At 42.9% G+C, this 16,949-nt stretch overlaps 2 protein-coding genes across 5 annotated transcripts in view; both read right to left on the reverse strand.

The window, feature by feature from the left end:
• Window positions 1–854, reverse strand: part of PDGFRL (platelet derived growth factor receptor like) — a 71,302-nt gene extending 70,448 nt beyond the window's left edge. The window contains exon 1 of the mRNA XM_040490067.1: window positions 623–854. Coding sequence (XP_040346001.1) covers window positions 623–677 — 55 coding nt within the window. The 5' untranslated portion in view covers window positions 678–854. The remainder of the gene's footprint in view (window positions 1–622) is intronic.
• A 9,134-nt stretch (window positions 855–9,988) lies between these two features.
• SLC7A2 (solute carrier family 7 member 2) overlaps window positions 9,989–16,949 on the reverse strand; it is a 67,455-nt gene continuing 60,494 nt past the window's right edge. For all 4 annotated transcript variants that reach the window (XM_040490071.1, XM_040490072.1, XM_040490068.1 and 1 more), the window contains exon 12: window positions 9,989–15,293. In XM_040490071.1, the coding sequence (XP_040346005.1) occupies window positions 15,097–15,293 (197 nt within the window). In that variant the 3' untranslated portion in view covers window positions 9,989–15,096. The remainder of the gene's footprint in view (window positions 15,294–16,949) is intronic.

Consider the following 16,949-nt stretch of genomic DNA (forward strand, 5'->3'; position numbering starts at 1 on the left):
CACACACACACACACACACACACACACACACACACACACACACACACACACTGACCCTGTGGTTGTGAATCTAAGCAACAGGGTGGGCCCAGATAGACGCACACGAATATCCGGTCTAAGCCATAGGTAGATCTTGCAGGATTCAAGCCCGTAGTGGTGTAGGAAACAAATCCAGGACTTCGGCTGGGAGGAGGAGGACCCTTCAAAGTTTGCGGAAGGATCAGCAAATGCCTTGCTGAGGTGGCCCGCGCCCTCGGAAGCCGAGACCCTGGGTGAACGCGTGCGCGGAGGTGGGAGCGATCCAGTGCTCCCGCGCCACCTCCCAGAAAGACACGTTGACAGTGGGGGCTGGACCAGACGCTGGCAGGGGATGCTCGGTTCGCCCTCCCAGCGCCTTCCGAGAGCGCTGGGCGGTCCTGGTAGGGATCTGAAGGGCTGGGGTAGTTACCACTATCCCAGGGGAGCGCAGGGGAGGTGGAGAGAGGGAGGTAAAATAGGGCAGGTGTCCCGGGGCAGAGCCAAGGCTGAGCCTCGGAAGGTCAGAAGTTCTAGAAAGAGCTGGCTGGAGGAGAGTGGGCCGAGGGAGGATATAGGTTGGGGGTCCCCGCCCAGGGTCACTCACCATCCTCTAGCGCTTCGTGCACGAGCAGAAGACCAAGCAGCAGCCAAACCTTCATCTTCGGGGCAAGGGACGCGGGGAGAGGCGCCGGGACGGCGGTCGGAGGAGCACCCGACAGAACAGGGCTAGGGCAGGGGCGCAGGGGGAGGTGGCTGACGAGGGGCGTGTCGGGGCGGGCGTCTGGGACGCCACAGCTGGAGGATTCGGTTTCCTGAGGTGGAACCCAGTTTGGGGGAGAAGTTTGGTTTTTTCCTCTTAATTCTGTGTAATGTGACCTCTCCTGCCCCCTGGCGGAGCAGTGGAGAGAGGCGCTTTCTCGTGCGCTGAGAGCAAGGGCTAAGGGCCAGCTGTCAATTACCAAAACCTTAACTGGAATTTCTCCACCTGGGCTTTTGACCAAGTTTACCAACTTCAACAAGGCCCAGTGTGACCCTGCAGGTATGGATGGGGTCACATTGAACCATAATTGTCCAAACGTCACCATCACTCTCTCTACCTGCTCAGGCAGAGCCTTAATGCTCTGTCAAAAGTGCTCTCTAAATACTTCTGTTTATTGCCAGGTCTCCACTGGCGCTAACAAGAGCATTACCCTCAGCTTTTTTTGCTGTTCCTCCGTGGCCAGAGATGGGCTCTGCACCCAGCCCTGTTTCAGCTGGCTATCGGCTTCTCCCCTGCAGTTGAGATGTTAGAACCCCATTTGGGGCTCCCAAATGGGGAAGCTGGCCTTCCATCAAAGGGAGCCACAGCAGGCCAGCTCCTTCCTTAATAACCCAGCAGAGATTGTGGAGAAATTACCGGATCCTTTTATTCACAAGTCCCGTTGCACAACACTCAGGTGTCCAGGATAGACTGTGCCAGAAAACAGCTCTAAGTAACAGCATCAGCACCCCTGGCCCCCCAACACATACATACACATCTTTCCCTCTGAGTCAAAATCAGCACTCTGGGCTTCTTTTAAACGTAGTATCTATATTCTCCTAGAAGGCTCCTTAGTTCTAGCAAATTCTTCCCTAGCCCTTTTAGTTAGGAAACCCAGAGAGGTTAAATGGTGCTCCATGGACCCTTCTGTATGCTCATTATGAAGCATGCTGAGGAGGTGACTAAAATGAAAAGGAAAAAGTATTGGGACACCTGGGTGGCTCAGTCAGTTAAATGTCCAACTTCGGCTCAGGGCATGATCTCACAGTTCGTGGGTTCGAGCCTCGTGTCCCACTCTGTGCAGACAGCTCGGAGCCTGGAGCCTGCTTCGGATTCTGTCTCCCTCTCTCTGCCTCTCCCTTGCTTGTGCTCTCTCTCTCTCTCTTTCTCTCAAAAATAAACAAATAAACTTTAAAAAGAAAGGAAAAAATATTGCAAACCAAAATATAATTCAATGCTAAATGGTGTAATAGATACTATTAATAGTGGGGAAGTTCAGAGGAGTGGGAAATTCCAGGGGTAGGGCTTGAGTTTGGAGACCACAGGAGGGAGGGGAGGGGGCAGGAGTGCATCGGCTCTGATTCCTTGGCCAGTGCTCAGGAGAGCACGGGCCAAGGCACAAGGCCCCGTAGTGTGGGCTGGCCAGGCTGGAAGGGTAGCTTGGCTGAAGGAGTAGAGTGGGAAGGAGACTGAAGCAAGAGTCTGGGGCTGCGGAAGGTGGGCTGTGGTGGGGTGGAGGATATGGACGTTCATATGCCCCTCTGCAGAGAGGGTCCAGTTACGAGCTTATAGATTCATATGATGAAAGTCGCTCTCAGGTGCAGGCGAGGTGAGGAACAGGTTTTCCCCAGGGGAGGAGCAGGGTCTGGGCTTCCAGCCCACTTTGTTCAAACAGTACTATTAAAGTGAGCTTGATTCAAAATAGCAGGAAGGGGACTTCTCCAACACTCAAGGGAAAAAGTTTAGCACAAACTAGTGCTTATCAGCCACTTCACGCCTGGGGACCCAAGAATTCCATCTGCCATCACCTGCTTCCCTTGGTGCCATTCTGGTGCCAGCTTTGCTATTCCCTGAGTGCAGTGGAGAGAACGGTTTCCTGGGAATACGGGAGACCAAGGTTCGGGGCCTGACATTGCCACTAGCTCTCAACTCCTCCCTCAACTCCCTTAACCTCTCTCGAGTGGGGCTCTCTCCTTGGTAGAGGGAGGGGGCTGGATGATTATTTCAGTATGTGTTTACTATGTGTTTCTTGTGAAGGTGGAGACATCCTTGTTGTTTTTATGGAGTGGACACTAGTCTGAAGGCAAGCATCCGAACTGCCCTAACGGGAGGTGTCTCATTCTGGGAAGCACTCAGGAGTAGACCGAGTCTGCCTGGGCTGCCTGCACTGGGATCTTCTTTCATCTTGACTCCATGAAGTTGACAACTTTGCTCTTGCCCTGTGTTGGGGCCTGGGTTCCGTCTACAGCTCCCCTCCCCCACTCCACACACTCAACCAGACCCTGCCTGGTCTACCTGTTGACTGCCTCAAGGCCACCCCTCTTTACACATCATCCCTCGCCTCACTGTCCTGGCCACATCCACCTAGTTGGTCTCCCTGCCCCTCTGTCTTGCGCCCCAATCCATCCTTTCCTCAGCGATCACATCTATCTGTGAATAATACTCTAAAAATCTAACCCAACTGAAACCTTTCAAAGGCCCTCCAACAAGGCTGAGACTCCTAAGTTCACGGCTCTGCTGGCCTCTCCAGCTGTTTCACTTGGTGCCACTCCCTGTCCCTCCCTCTAAACTAACAGCACACCGCCCTTGCCCACCCCTCAGCCATCATGAGGGTTCACTGCTCCTGAGGCTCCCTCTGCCCCAAATAACCCCTTCCCCTGTTTTACCACCTGCCCAGCATCTCACCACAACCCAATCCCTGGCCTCACTTCCCCTCTAAGACTTGGTTCAGACCTTGCCTTTTCCCAGCTGGTCTGAGCACTTCTCTGGCAATAAAAGCTTCCATCATAGCAGTGAGAACAAAAGGCAGATTTTAGCTGTGAATCTGGTTACGTCTCTTTCTCCTGCGCTATTCTATGAGTTCAAGGGCAGGAAGTGCGTCTTGCTAAATGTTGTATCCCACCACCAGGTTCTGGAAAATAACAATTATTTGTTAGGAACTTTCTGTGTTCCAGGCAGTGTGTTTCTCATTGATCTAATCAACAAGTCTATAAGGTAGGCTGTGCTGTCAGTATCATCCCCGTTTTACGGATGAGGGTGCCCGAAGTTAAACTTGTAGCTGAGTTATAATCCAGGCTTTGTCTGACTCCCAAATCTGTGGGTCTAACCCCTCACTCTATTGGTTAAAATGAGCTGTTGAAATCGGTATGAATAAAAGCTCTCAAACAGGGGCCTTCCTGACCTGTAAACTGGAGACACCACTAAGTTGTCCGTCTTAAGCTCCTGAGACCAGAGGCAAATGTTGTGCATGATGGCAAGGCAACCAGTTGAACAGAATTGCAGTTTTCCACAGAGACAGGAAACCCACACTCTTCTCGTTTGCAGGAGCCTGAAGAGTGGCTGGCCGCCGTTAAAGCAGCCATCAGAAGACAAAGCTAAAATGTTAATGAACTGTTATAAAGCCGGAACGTAGAGGGGAATGAAAGCTGAGGGTCCCCGGGAGCCTCAGACTCGAGGAAAGTCTAGAATCACGCAGGAGCTCTTCCCATCAGCCTCTACCAGCTGTTCACGATGAAAAGAGACAAAATGGCACCACATGGGAAGAAGATTGGCTTTAATGAAGAGCTGCACTCAGCTGCTCCACCTGTGTTTTCTTTTATTTCAAGACCTTTTTTTTCAAAATTACTCAATTAACCCGCTTAAAAATATTTTAAACATCCACAGAATTATATAGACCAGAAAACGACAAGAAACATTAAAAACACCTTTTCACGTCCCCTCCCCTTCCTACTGGCTATAAAATACTGCATAGGAAAGATGCACCAGAGCTTACTTGTTCTGTTGATAGCTAGTTCGGTTGTTTCAAACACTGTCTTACAAAAAATACTGCCGTAACTATTGTGATCCAAATATCTTGATGCTCATGAATATTCTATAAGATAGATACCTAGATATTAAGTTATTTAGCCAAAGGTCATGATATTTAACACTTTTGGTGAACCCTGCCAATTCAAAAAACTCTATTTACAACCAATTCCACTTTCCTTGGGAGTACCACCCTCACCAGGACTGCATACAGTCATGCTATTCAATTTTTACAGCCTGTGGGTGGGGGAGGGGAGTCTCATTATGCTCTTTTTTTTCCCTTTTTTTTAAGTTTTATTTACTTGAGAGACAAAGGAAGCCAGCGGGGGAGGGGCATAGAGAGAGAGGGAGAGAGAGAATCCCAAGCAGGCTCTGCACTGTCAGCTCGGAGTCCAGTGAGGTGCTCAATCTCATGAACTGCGAGATCATGACCTGAACTGAAATCAGGAGTCTGGCGCTTAACCCACTGAGCCACCCAGGTGCCCTTCACCATATATGCTCTTTTAATTCCCATTCCTTTTGTTACTGTCAAGAATGAGCGTGTTACCGTGTTTTTATTTGCCAGATTTTGAAAATTGAGTTATTTTTATTACCGTCTTACTATAGTAGGATCTTCACATATTCTGGCTACTAAGCTCTTGGGTGTTACACATATTGCAGACGTTGTCTTCTAATCCTTTGCTGGTGCTTTAGTTTTGCTAATGGTGCCTTTCTTCAAATAATTACAATCAATGTTTAAGCAATTACATTTTCAGGAACTTCTTTCATGGCTTCTGGGTTTTACATTTTTTTTAATATTTATTTATCTTGGGGAGACAGAGAGAGTGGGAGACACAGAATCTGAAGGTGGCTCCAGGCTCCGAGCTGTCAGCACAGGGCCCGATGTGGGGCTGGAACCCACGAAGCTCAGGATCATGACCTGGGCCGAAGTCAGATGTTTAACCAACTGAGCCACCCATGCGCCCCCATGGCTTCTGGGTTTTATATCTCCTTAGGTAGGTCTTCTCTGCCTCCAATTATCCAACTATTTTATATTTTCATCTACAACTTTCATGATTTGTTGTGATGTTTGGTCTTTAAACCCATCTATAATTTTTTTTTCTTTTTTTAGTATCACAAGTTAGGAATCTAATTTTCTGTGTTTCCATTTGGATGGTCAGTGTCACACTATCATTTGTTAAAAGGTTGGTCCTTTTTCCATCTTTTTGAATCGACTTCTAGTGTGTGTTAAATCACACATGTATATGGGTCTGTTCTGTACTGCTTTAGTCTATTGATTTCTTTATACCTGTAGAAATATCAGACTGCATTAATTGGTACTGATTTGTAGTATGTTTTGTCACTTGTTTGGACCCCCATCATTGTTCTATTAATTATCATTGTACATTTTCTCTTCCAGGCGAAGTTGGGAATCAGCTTGTTGATCTCCGTAAAAATTTGGTTGTGTCTTGATGATGATTGCATTGAATTTATGTTTGGGGGAAGAATGGTCATATTTACAACATTGAATCTTCCCATCCAGGAATGTGATAATGTAATATAGCTTTCAACTTATCCAAGTCTACTTTTATGTCCCCATTGTATTTTATAATTGTTTAATCAGGACAATAATTTTAGAATTCTGCATTATCAGGTATATTTTGTATCAAATGCTCTTTAGCTAAGTGTTGGCTACATAAGTGTGTGTGTGAGAGAGTGTGTGTATATAATTACATAGCTCAACACTTCAATAGTTATGTTCACAGAGTTATCGTTTTCCATGTAAGTCTTGCTTAATACCAAGCAATAATAATATACAAGGCTTATTTCTTATTTTTGCTTGCTTATTTGCTTTGCTATTATGAATGACTTTCCTCAAGTACGTTGCCAAATAATTAACCGGTACATCAAAAATAATTTTGGAATGCTGCTTTCCCAGCATTTTTTTATCGCATACACTTCAGAGAAATTTAGGTATCTCAGTTTATCTGAGGTTCGTGTTATGAGCTGAACTGTGCTCTTTCCTCCTTCCAAATTTTAAATGTTGAAGTCCTAACCTCCAGCCCTTTAGAATGTGACTTTATTTGGAAATAGGGTCTTTAAAGAGGTAATTAAATTAAAATGCGGCCATTAAAGTGAGTCCTAAACCAGTATCCCTGATACTGTCAAGGAGTAAACCTAGACAGAGATACAGGTACAGAGGGAAGGCCAGGTGAAGATACAAGACAGCCATCTACAAGCCAAGCACAGAGGCTCAGAGGAAACCAATCCTGCCCATGCCTTCATCTCAGACTTCCAGCTTCCAGAGCTGTGAGAACACACTTCTGTGGTTTAAGCCAGCAGTCTATGGTACCTCATTATGGCAGCGCTAGGGAGCAAATAGTCTATTAGGACGGGAGCAAAAGTTACAAGAAATACAGGGGCTTTTCCAAGACATGTAGCTGCTTAATCATAGGCTTATTATCTTTGAATGAGGCAATCTCAAGAAGACTGAATTTGAAAAATAAAACGGCCAAAGTTGTATTTTTTATGGGTTGTATTTCACTGTAAAAACCCATTTTCTTCTTCTCTAGGGTGAGAAAGAATTTTATTTCTAGAATCTCTGTTTGCTTTGGTCTTTGTGCATTCTTTCTCCCAATAATTGCTGGAATATCGGCCAATTAAAATAAGCATTTACGGACAGCTCCAAGTCAAATACAACTTGAAGCCTGGTTTCCTAAGGCATGATTAATTTTTGTGTGTTTGTATCTGGTCACCTTAATGGACCCTCTTATTAGTCCAAATGGTTTTCTACTGAGCTCTTGGGTTTTTGGATCAATGATCATATTACCTGCAATGCCCACTCTTTCCTTCTTTATTAGCTGCTGCCTGTCTGTTGCTTTCACCTTGCTGGTACAGCGGCCTTTAGTGTTTGTAATCCACTGACCCCCAACCTCACGAAGCACAGAGTGGCTCAGGGATGGAACAAATCAGGGACTCCAAGTCTTCCCCGAACCATCAGCTACTTCCTGATGTGGGAAGAGAGGAGGCTGAAAACACGGCAGTGGCCTTTTAACAAGTGTCTAGGGAACCCGTGTCACCCGTGGGAGGAGACAGCATTACCAGACCAATTGTGCATCACTGCTTTTCTCTGATGAGCTGGGGCCTCAGCCACCGGCACTGGCTTAACGAATGAAGACCTGAAGAGAAAAGAGGAGTAGCAGAAGGGAGAAACAAAAATCAGGAAATGGAAGAGAGAAGTGAGTGGGAGGCTGTACCTGGAGACATAGGTCTAGAGAAGCATATTTCTTTCAGTTGTCTTTACAAGCACAATTGGTACACAACGTGTGTCTCATGGCCGATGAGACACAGTGTCAGCAATCCCTTCAGGTTACCAAGGGCCAGACTGAAAGGTCAGCACTTCCATTACGATTTCCTTGTTTGTGAGTGATTGTGTAGGTCGCATTTGCATTATAAATTAATGATCATTTTCTAGGACTCCTTTGTGCTGAAAAAATCTCTGTTCCCTCTCTTTTTTCTGTCCCCTTAAAGGGCCTATATTTTGGGCATCTGCTCCCCACCCCCAAAAACAGGACATTTCCCTCCTCTAACTGGTCTTCACTAACTATGGAAATACAACCAAGATGAATATATATTTTTAAATTAATGTTTCAAGGTTTTAGTAGGAGCTAACGTTAAGGGTTTTAAATACAGCTCTGAAAATTTAATAGAATGACAAATGTGGATCCCAGAAGCTTGTAGTACTTTCCTACTCCAGGATATAGCATGCTGTAAAGATGTGTTGCCAGTCTGTTGGTCACATGAGCCTGTAAGTGGCTAGGGGAAGAGGGGCAATTCTGAGCTGTGGTGGAAGGGACTTGAAACCCCCATTCTCTCCGTCCTTTTTATTTATTTAATGGTAAACTCTCAACTATCCTTGCTTACTTGCTCTAAATGCTGACCTTTCCAAAGTGTCTTCTGTTATTTACAACTTGGTGCCAAGTCAATGTTTCAGTCCAAGAACAGTGGCATTTTAAGTCTCATTTCTACCAGGGCAGTGAAACCCTTGGCCCTTGCTTGAAGAAATGGCAGACATCAGTGCACAGATAGGGGAAGATTGGGGAGACCTGGAGACTCAGCGATTGGGGAGCCCAGCAATGAATCACAACAATGGTATGGTACTTGTGTGTTAAGGGACTCAGAGCCCAGAAACAAGCTTGTTCCCCATCATCATGGAGATACAGGCCCACCTTGGGCTGTAGAGTACTCCTGGGCAGAATAGCTGATCTTGTTTTCCTCTTCCTGGTGGCTGCTCCATTTTCAGGAGAGAGCAAGGATTCTTTACTCAGCTTTGACTAGAAAAGTTCAAGTAAGTAAATCAGTATGGAGCTGAGTTTCTTTCTGGAGTTTCATCTCTTTTTTGACCTACTCTAAACAAGCTGAGATAATGTGATAATAGGTTATTTTTGTATGTCTTTGGGATTTTTTTTTGGAGATATTTTATGGGATGAAATGAATCATTTTTTCCACAGAGATAGGGATTTCTCAGTACAATCTCTTAGCAATCCATGGGCTTTGGGCCCTTTGCCTGAAAAGGAAGGCTATCCGTGGCCTTCTTTAAAGAACACAAAGGAGATGGTATTCTTATCGCCAAGGGTTCCTGGCTGGACCCACAGCCCAGACACAGTTCCTGGCGGATTACTGCCTGCATGTGACCATATGGTACCAGGGCAGATGTGGGTCATCAAAACCTAGTAACAATCCTAATAGCCAACAATTAGATAAATTAGGTTTTAGGCTTCTACTTGGCAAATACTTTGCTATTTCAGCTTGGTTTTCCATGCTGGCTAAAGTGAGAACAACCGTTTTCTTACTTCAATAAGGCGTTCCCTCCAATTTAGTAAAATCAGTGGGAATTAAGTATATACACGAAGACATTTCAAAATTAATTAATTCAAGAGATTTGCAATTTTAAATAACTTTGAGCCATGTCCAGAACGCTCTTTGAATCCTTTCTCCTAGAGGGTTGACGTTGGTAAGAATGCTTTACTATACCGTAAAAAATTTGTTGTACATAACTGATTGCCAATTATTAAAAGCTATGATTTGCTGAGGAGAACATTGAGAAAGGAGTTTCTTACAGATAAAAGCAATGAAAAGACCGGCAGTTGAAGTGGTAAGATCTCAGCTCTTTGGTCCTGGGACGGCATGCTTTAGGACCCAGTGCTATTTTTTAGAACGTGCCATGAGGACTGAGGCTTTGTGAAAACATGTCTTTTATCTTACAGGACTGGGTAGTCCTCAGGCTGCCAGGTGAGTATTCTTGACAATAAAATCATTTCAATTTAGATTGCACCATATTTCTGAGTTTTAAAAGTTCCCAAATTAAAAAAAAACAAGGTTACATTAGATATGTGTGTGACATGTATGCTTTTGGGGTGTGTGATACATATGCATATTATATTATCATAAGTCATATTACAATTTATTTAAAAAGTACATGGTCACATTAGAAAGCATATTTTACAGTGGTAAAGCAGCAATAGTTTTTATTTATTACACTTTTAAAACATAATCTAATGTTATAAGTAAAAAGGAACTCTGATTATCATTTAAAACATTTAAATTTGAAGTTACCTACTCAACAGAAAGTCTTTACATTCAGATCAGACAAGTCCTGTGAATCTGTTGGTTTTTTACAGACATAGAATTTCTGTAGGGTTTTGGGCCCTATCAACAGTTTCTGTTAAGTACAATGACAACAAAATAGAGCAATAAAACAATGGGGCAGCCTAGTGGACACCAAAGACGAAAGGCCCCCTACCCGGGCCTGGGCCAGTGAAACCCACCCTGTTGGAAGTACCAGCTGAGCCTGGGCCCGTGCACTTTCCACCTCAAGGCTGTCCGTGCCGTACGGGGACTGTAGTGGGCCCGACCCCGTGGGACCAGTTCCAGGAAGCAGCCATCCTTCCTATGAGTCACAGACCTTCCTTAGTCCTTATCATTTACGTGATGTGTTGATGGGATATTTGGACCCCACACTCCTTACTTTCATGTGAAGGCTTTCACTTCCTATCCCACCCTATCATCCCAAGACCCCACCCAATAAGGCTAGGTCTAGGTGCTTACGCTCTACGGGCTGCCTGAGGGCTGCCTGACTCTAGATCCAGCCCCGGCTCCTGGTCATGATCCCCATGGGGCACCAGTGGTCAGCAAAGGGTCTTTAGGGCCAGATAATGGCAGCGGCTTCAGCCAGGGTGAAGAAAAGCTAAGTACTACTCTCAACAAGGCTGTCACGAGAGTCGAGCCATCACAAGACACATCTGAAATCAGTGAGACTAAACTGTGTACATATAAACAATAATGAATGTTACAAAAACCAACAACCACAAAAACAGAGCAGGCCTCTCAAAATCCAGAAACCAGAAATCCATTTAAAAATGTTTAAATATAATTATACAGAGAAAAAAAAAATCTCAGCTAAACAACAAAGCTAAGCAACCTTATCTGCAAATCTACATGACTGAAAAATGACCTGTGCTGGCATTATTTACTACTTGAACTTTGGTACTTTTTTCCCCTTGATATTTTAGGACATGTCAGAGACTGTAAGTAGAAAATGTACAGAGAAGGCAGTATTTTGGCACTAGCAAAAAAAAAAAAAAAAAGAAAAAAAGTTAATCCCCTCTCCCCTCCCCCCCCATTCACACTAATCATGTGAATTTTAATACGCTGTGATATACACTCTAAACCCAATCCTTTAAAATGCTGTGCAAACTGTAGTTTGGGTGTTAAGTAGGAGTTGCTTGAAGGGCATCAGGAGGAAATCAGGCAGCCACATCACGAGGCAGAGTTGGAATCTTGGCACGTTATCACGTGGTTTGTCATCTCAGAATATGCCCTGATTTACAAAGAAAGAAGAGTAATATACTCCTCTGGCATTATCAGTATTGCAGGGCAATAAACCTCCTTATTCCCCCTGCTAAGCATTCCCATTAATTTAGAAAATAACTCAGTAAATACAGACTCTGATTCAAAATATGGTTAACAACTACCAAGACTTCGCAAATATGCTGGCTAGTTTCTAAAATTTAAAAAAAAAAGTTAAAAAAATCCTTTATTCATAAAATTGAAAGACAGGCTTTTGGATTTTAAAGGAAAATAATTCTCAAACAGACATTGTCTATGAACTATGGATGGCAACAGTAAAGTTTTACATATATCAAGGTTAGTTTTTCCTCTAATGTATATATCCCAGATGATGTTTTTGGTCTTAAGAAGTTTTCTTGATGTTTATCTCTGGGGAAAATGTGGGTAAGCAATAATCTGTATCTCGGTATTGATCAAAAGTTCTAACATAAGTTTTCTCAGAAATAGGTTTTAAACTTGGATTTGTATAGCTACCTTTTTAAACAAAGGGTAAGCATATTGCCTTTATATGGTTATTCATAAGTCATCTTTTCCCTTTCCTCAAGAGCTTAAAATAATGGTGCTATTATAAGTTTCTCACTGAAAATGTTAAGACAGCATATTTCCTAGTGTAGGAAAGAAAAGTAATTTAAACTGTTTTTACTCAGTCACAACTAAGAGATTGTGTGGTATGTATTTTTTCATTCTTGGAGAGGAGTTTGTGTAAGTGTGACTGACTACTAGTCAAATCTATACAAAACCTTTTGGTAATCCTAAGAAAGTAAAAGCAATATTTTGTTCTCAAGGTTATGAATTCAGATGTAGATACGGGAGGCTGGTAAAAGAGCCAGTAGTACGGGCTTTTACTAATAAACACAGAGCAAGACAGAGATGTCAGAAAAGGGGCCACAGAAACAAGTAAACAGAAATACCCTAATAGCTCCTACCCCTACTCCATTTCAGATTATAAAGCACCTGTTATAATAGAGTTTAGTGATTCCATATTACATTATAAATATATCTTTCTTAAAGAATCTATAGAAAATATCATACATATAAAATTGCTGTATATTGCAAAATAGTTTAAAACCTAAAAATTTTGTATAAGCATACCTATCAATATAAAACATTATTTTTTCTCCACATCAATTGGGTTTTTTTTTAAATCCATATAATGGTATTGTTTCCAAAGCCCATCATAAACCCAACCGACTTATACACTATTTGAAATACACAGACATATACATATATATATACACAGACTCATACAGGGATATGACTCATACATATTTGAGTCTTCACAGAAAAAAAGCACAGTCACCGACGAAGCATCTTTTCATAGATACTTGTGTTTGCAAAGTGTTTTAATGTGGAAAAATAATTTTTAACTAAATTCTTCTCCTAATTGAACACAGTGGGCATAATAGTTTTAGCTGCCTATCACATTCTAAATAAATTTCTTTTGTTACAGTAAAAGACCTAAATATTTATGTAGGAAATTCCTTATGTTCCCTGTGTTAAGGGCCTATCCTAGATTGATTATAGAATAAAAGGGTGTTCTCAGTGTATTACTCTAACAGCATGGACTTGTGATCATACGTAAAGTCCTTACAGAAATATTTTACCCCTTGCATATCCAACTCTTCCTCTCTAGAAAAACATGCTTAAAAGAGAATTCTGGGCTTCAGATTTTACCCTGTGCAGCCTGGAAACTGTGGAATGTCAGGACTGAGTTCTAGGTCAGGGATGCTTCAACAATAGCAGCCAGAAACCCAGGCTTTCTACCTGTTTACCTGATATTTACTCACAATAAACTCTTGGTTCAACAAAACAATCACAAGTTGCTTTTTAATGGCATCAGTGAAATAACTAATCTCTTGGAAGTGCTGTCAGAAAACAAATGTTTTCCTTGCCTTTCGATTAAGCTGGTCAACTGGTGTGCTTGATAACATTTATCCTGGGAATGTAACCCATATAAGTTTTTAGCCTCTAGCCTCACCTAGTAAACCATGTAATTATTTGTAAGAAAAACAATTCATTAGAAGCAAAGCACACTGCAGATAAACAGTCCACTGCTAGAGAACGCTATCCAGTAAAATATAGTAATTAGAGAATCTTACATGTAAAAACAAATCATTTACTTATATAAACGTTACTGTGCTTATATAGCTTTAATTTAATTAGGTTACATTTTTTCAGTTGGAGGTTTTAAAAATCATGTATTTAACTAAAATATTTTATTCCCCAAACACTGTTGGGTTACTAGAGTTTTTATTAATAGATTTAGTGTGGTCAATTAAAAATAAATGAGATAAAAAGTGCCAAACAATTTATGGGATTGGGGGAAGAAAAACATCCTTCAATGTTTCCAAAAGAAACAACAAAGGCAAATTAGATCCAAACCCCTCAAACTCGGTCAAATGCAATTTAATATCTGAATAGGCACTTTAAACTCAAAACAGGGCAATTTTTTCTTCTCGTGTCCCTTCAGTTCTCCTCTTTGGCACGTAATAAAGACGTAATTTGCTACTGTAGCCCCTCATGTCTAGGACAAGACAAAATAATAGAAACAAAGGAGTGAAATCTGTACCTGAGGAGGTTTAAAAAAACTGAATTGTGATTAGTTATTAAGTAATAGAAAAAAGTATGAATCGTTCTACCAACTGTGTGAGCTAGAAGATTCTACTGGCTTATTTTAAGTGACTTTAAAGACAAGGATGCTTAGTGTCTACTTTTCCAAGCTTATGTCTAACTCTGATTTTCAAATATACCCTCGTCACTGCCACTCACGCAAGCTTTCCAGCCATGGGGACCAGCTTCACTTTCTAGCATAAAGGGCCCCATGTAGATCACACATACTGCTCTCAAATCCCTGACTGGACTGAGGGATATACAGCACTCACAGGAGGTGAAGTCTTCATATGTAAAGAGCACATCTCTTAAAAAAGACAGTGGTTGAAAGAGGCCCCATTGGGTGACACGGAACACCACTTTTGCCCCATGTGGTATATCGCAGGTACAAATCCCCGTGGCGGCTGAAGTTTGGGCAAAGTGCCATCCTTCATAGAATAAAAATCTCTACTAAACCCACTGCTGGCATTTATAAGTTATAGAAAAGGCTCATTTCTTATCCCCTCCTCTTGCTCCTGACCAATGACAGACACCAAGATGGGTAAGTGCATTTTTAGCATGTTCTAATTGACATTAATGACACCTAATAAGGAAAAGCAACAGGTATTTCCCCAAATGCACCAGGCACATACAAAACACTTCTATTCAGTGACTGCCTCCATTTCAGCATGTGCTATAAGCCACCAATTAATGACAACACCGGAAAAATGTAATGTGGTAGTAGTAAAACACAACCAACTTTCCACATTCATATACCCCAACACACACACACACACACACACACACACACACACACACACACACACACACGCTCCTGCTATTTGGGGGGTATTCGCCACTGAGGAGAGGGCTTGGGAGGTCTCCCCAGGTACATAATTCACCATCTGAGGAGGTGCTGTTCAGGTAAGCATAAGTTAGGGTGAACTATGTTTGCAGCAAACCCACAGCAACCTAGTGCGATGCTGACACCCTGTCACGGTTTACTCCACGGAGGATAGGTATGTTAAGACTGTGGCCCAACTCAGCTCCTGTAAGCGTTAGCATTCACTCGTCTTTTCGTGGAATATGAAAGGCAGACTCAGGTTTCTTTGGTGATGGTCATTGGCTTGAATGGCAGATTTTTCTTCTGTTGTTGCATGAATGTTGTCTGAGTACGTCTCTTCTTCATCTTCTTCATCTCTTGGATTACCCTCCAGGCTGTGTCTAATGCCATAAGCGAAGTAGATCAGGAAACCTTTTGGAGGGAAAAGAAAAAAAAAAAATCAATGTTTTAAGTATATCAGAAAATGACAGTTTGAACATGGGAAACTTAATATAGAACTTAATAGTTTTCTGCCTTCTCTTTCTGGTCTATTTTAGAACACAAGGCAAGAGGATTCCCCTGCAGAAGGTCCCTGATGGATGCTTTCTCAGCACAATGTGTTTCTCCATTGTTAACACCCAATCTTTATAGAACTTAATGTTGCTCTCAATAAGTGTTTTCAGACATCTAGGTCAAAAAAATACACTGATTTTCTCAAAACTCAATACTACACTCTAAACAAAAGGATATGGGGCCCGGGGGGGTAAGATCTCAAATGACATCCCAAACACAAGTGGTGGGGTGTCAGACTCACAGTGAGATATTTTGGAAAGCATGCCCTATGTAAACAAAGGGGGCATGTGTAAACATGTTACTGTCACCAGGAGAGGCCAAACAATCATGTACAAAGCAACTAGTTATTAACAGCTACGCTGGCTGGGAATTAGAAGCAAAGGTTTTAAGTATCCCCACTAGATAGTTTATTACTTACATGTAGGCATTTTGCTTTGAGTTATATATTTAAACATTGGTTGAGAGTTTGGGGTTGATGTGAAATGCATTATAATCTTCCCATCTAGGGGCGCCTGGGTGGCTCAGTCGGCTAAGCGTCCGACTTCAGCTCAGGTCAATCTCGCGGTCTGTGAGTTAGAGTCCCGCATCGGGCTCTGGGCTGATGGCTCAGAGCCTGGAGCCTGCTTCCGATTCTGTGTCTCCCTCTCTTTCTGCCCCTCCCCCATTCATGCTCTGTCTCTCTCTGTCTCAAAAATAACTACACATTAAAAAATAAAAACATTAAAAAAAATAATCTTCCCATCTAAAATAACAGGAAGCAGGCTACCAATTAGCATTTTGGCAGGTATGTTGAGGAATGATTCTACTTCCTCTCATACCTCAACGGTTTAAAGACCCAGCCCTCCCTGTCCTCACATAAAGGTACTATGATTACCATTTTATTTTTTATTTTTTATTTTACTTATTTATTTTTTATGATCACCATTTTACAAAGAAACAGGCACAAAAGCAGAGAGGTAACTTGGCCTCGGCCACACAGTGAATAAATGGCAGATGTAGATTCAAACACAGAGAGTCTGGCTCCATAGTCGATGCTGTTAACTAAGATCAAGTACATTAAACTAGAGTGGACTATGTTTGAGTAAAGAAGCAAGGGCTCATGGAAAGGTAGGAAGCATGCTGAAGTTCTCTGCCAGATTTCAAAGAGATTCTTCTGGGCTCAGAGGAGGGGAGAGAGTTCTAGAGTCCTGTGCCCTGGGGGTTTTGGGCTCCGCTCCCTGGCAGCATGTGCACAGGACCCCAAAGGAATGGCTGTGTTGCTACATCCATGAGGGTGGGGCTGACCGGCAGGGGATTCCTGTCAGGATCCTGGCCCTGAAGCAACAGAAGCACCTACCAGAAGGGGCCACAGTGATAGGAAGAGAGGACAACCTGGTGTAACCTGTGTGAATGGATAACCTGTGACCCGAGGCACCAGCACCCCCGTTCCCTGGCACAGTGTGAGGTCCCCAAAGTATGGGCAAAGCCCTAGTGTGGGTGTGGGGAGATGAGCAAAACTGACAGAGGTCAGATCTC

This window comes from Herpailurus yagouaroundi, unplaced genomic scaffold, assembly GCF_014898765.1.
Source record: "Herpailurus yagouaroundi ecotype Mexico unplaced genomic scaffold, PumYag 181, whole genome shotgun sequence".
Taxonomy (NCBI): domain Eukaryota; kingdom Metazoa; phylum Chordata; class Mammalia; order Carnivora; family Felidae; genus Herpailurus; species Herpailurus yagouaroundi.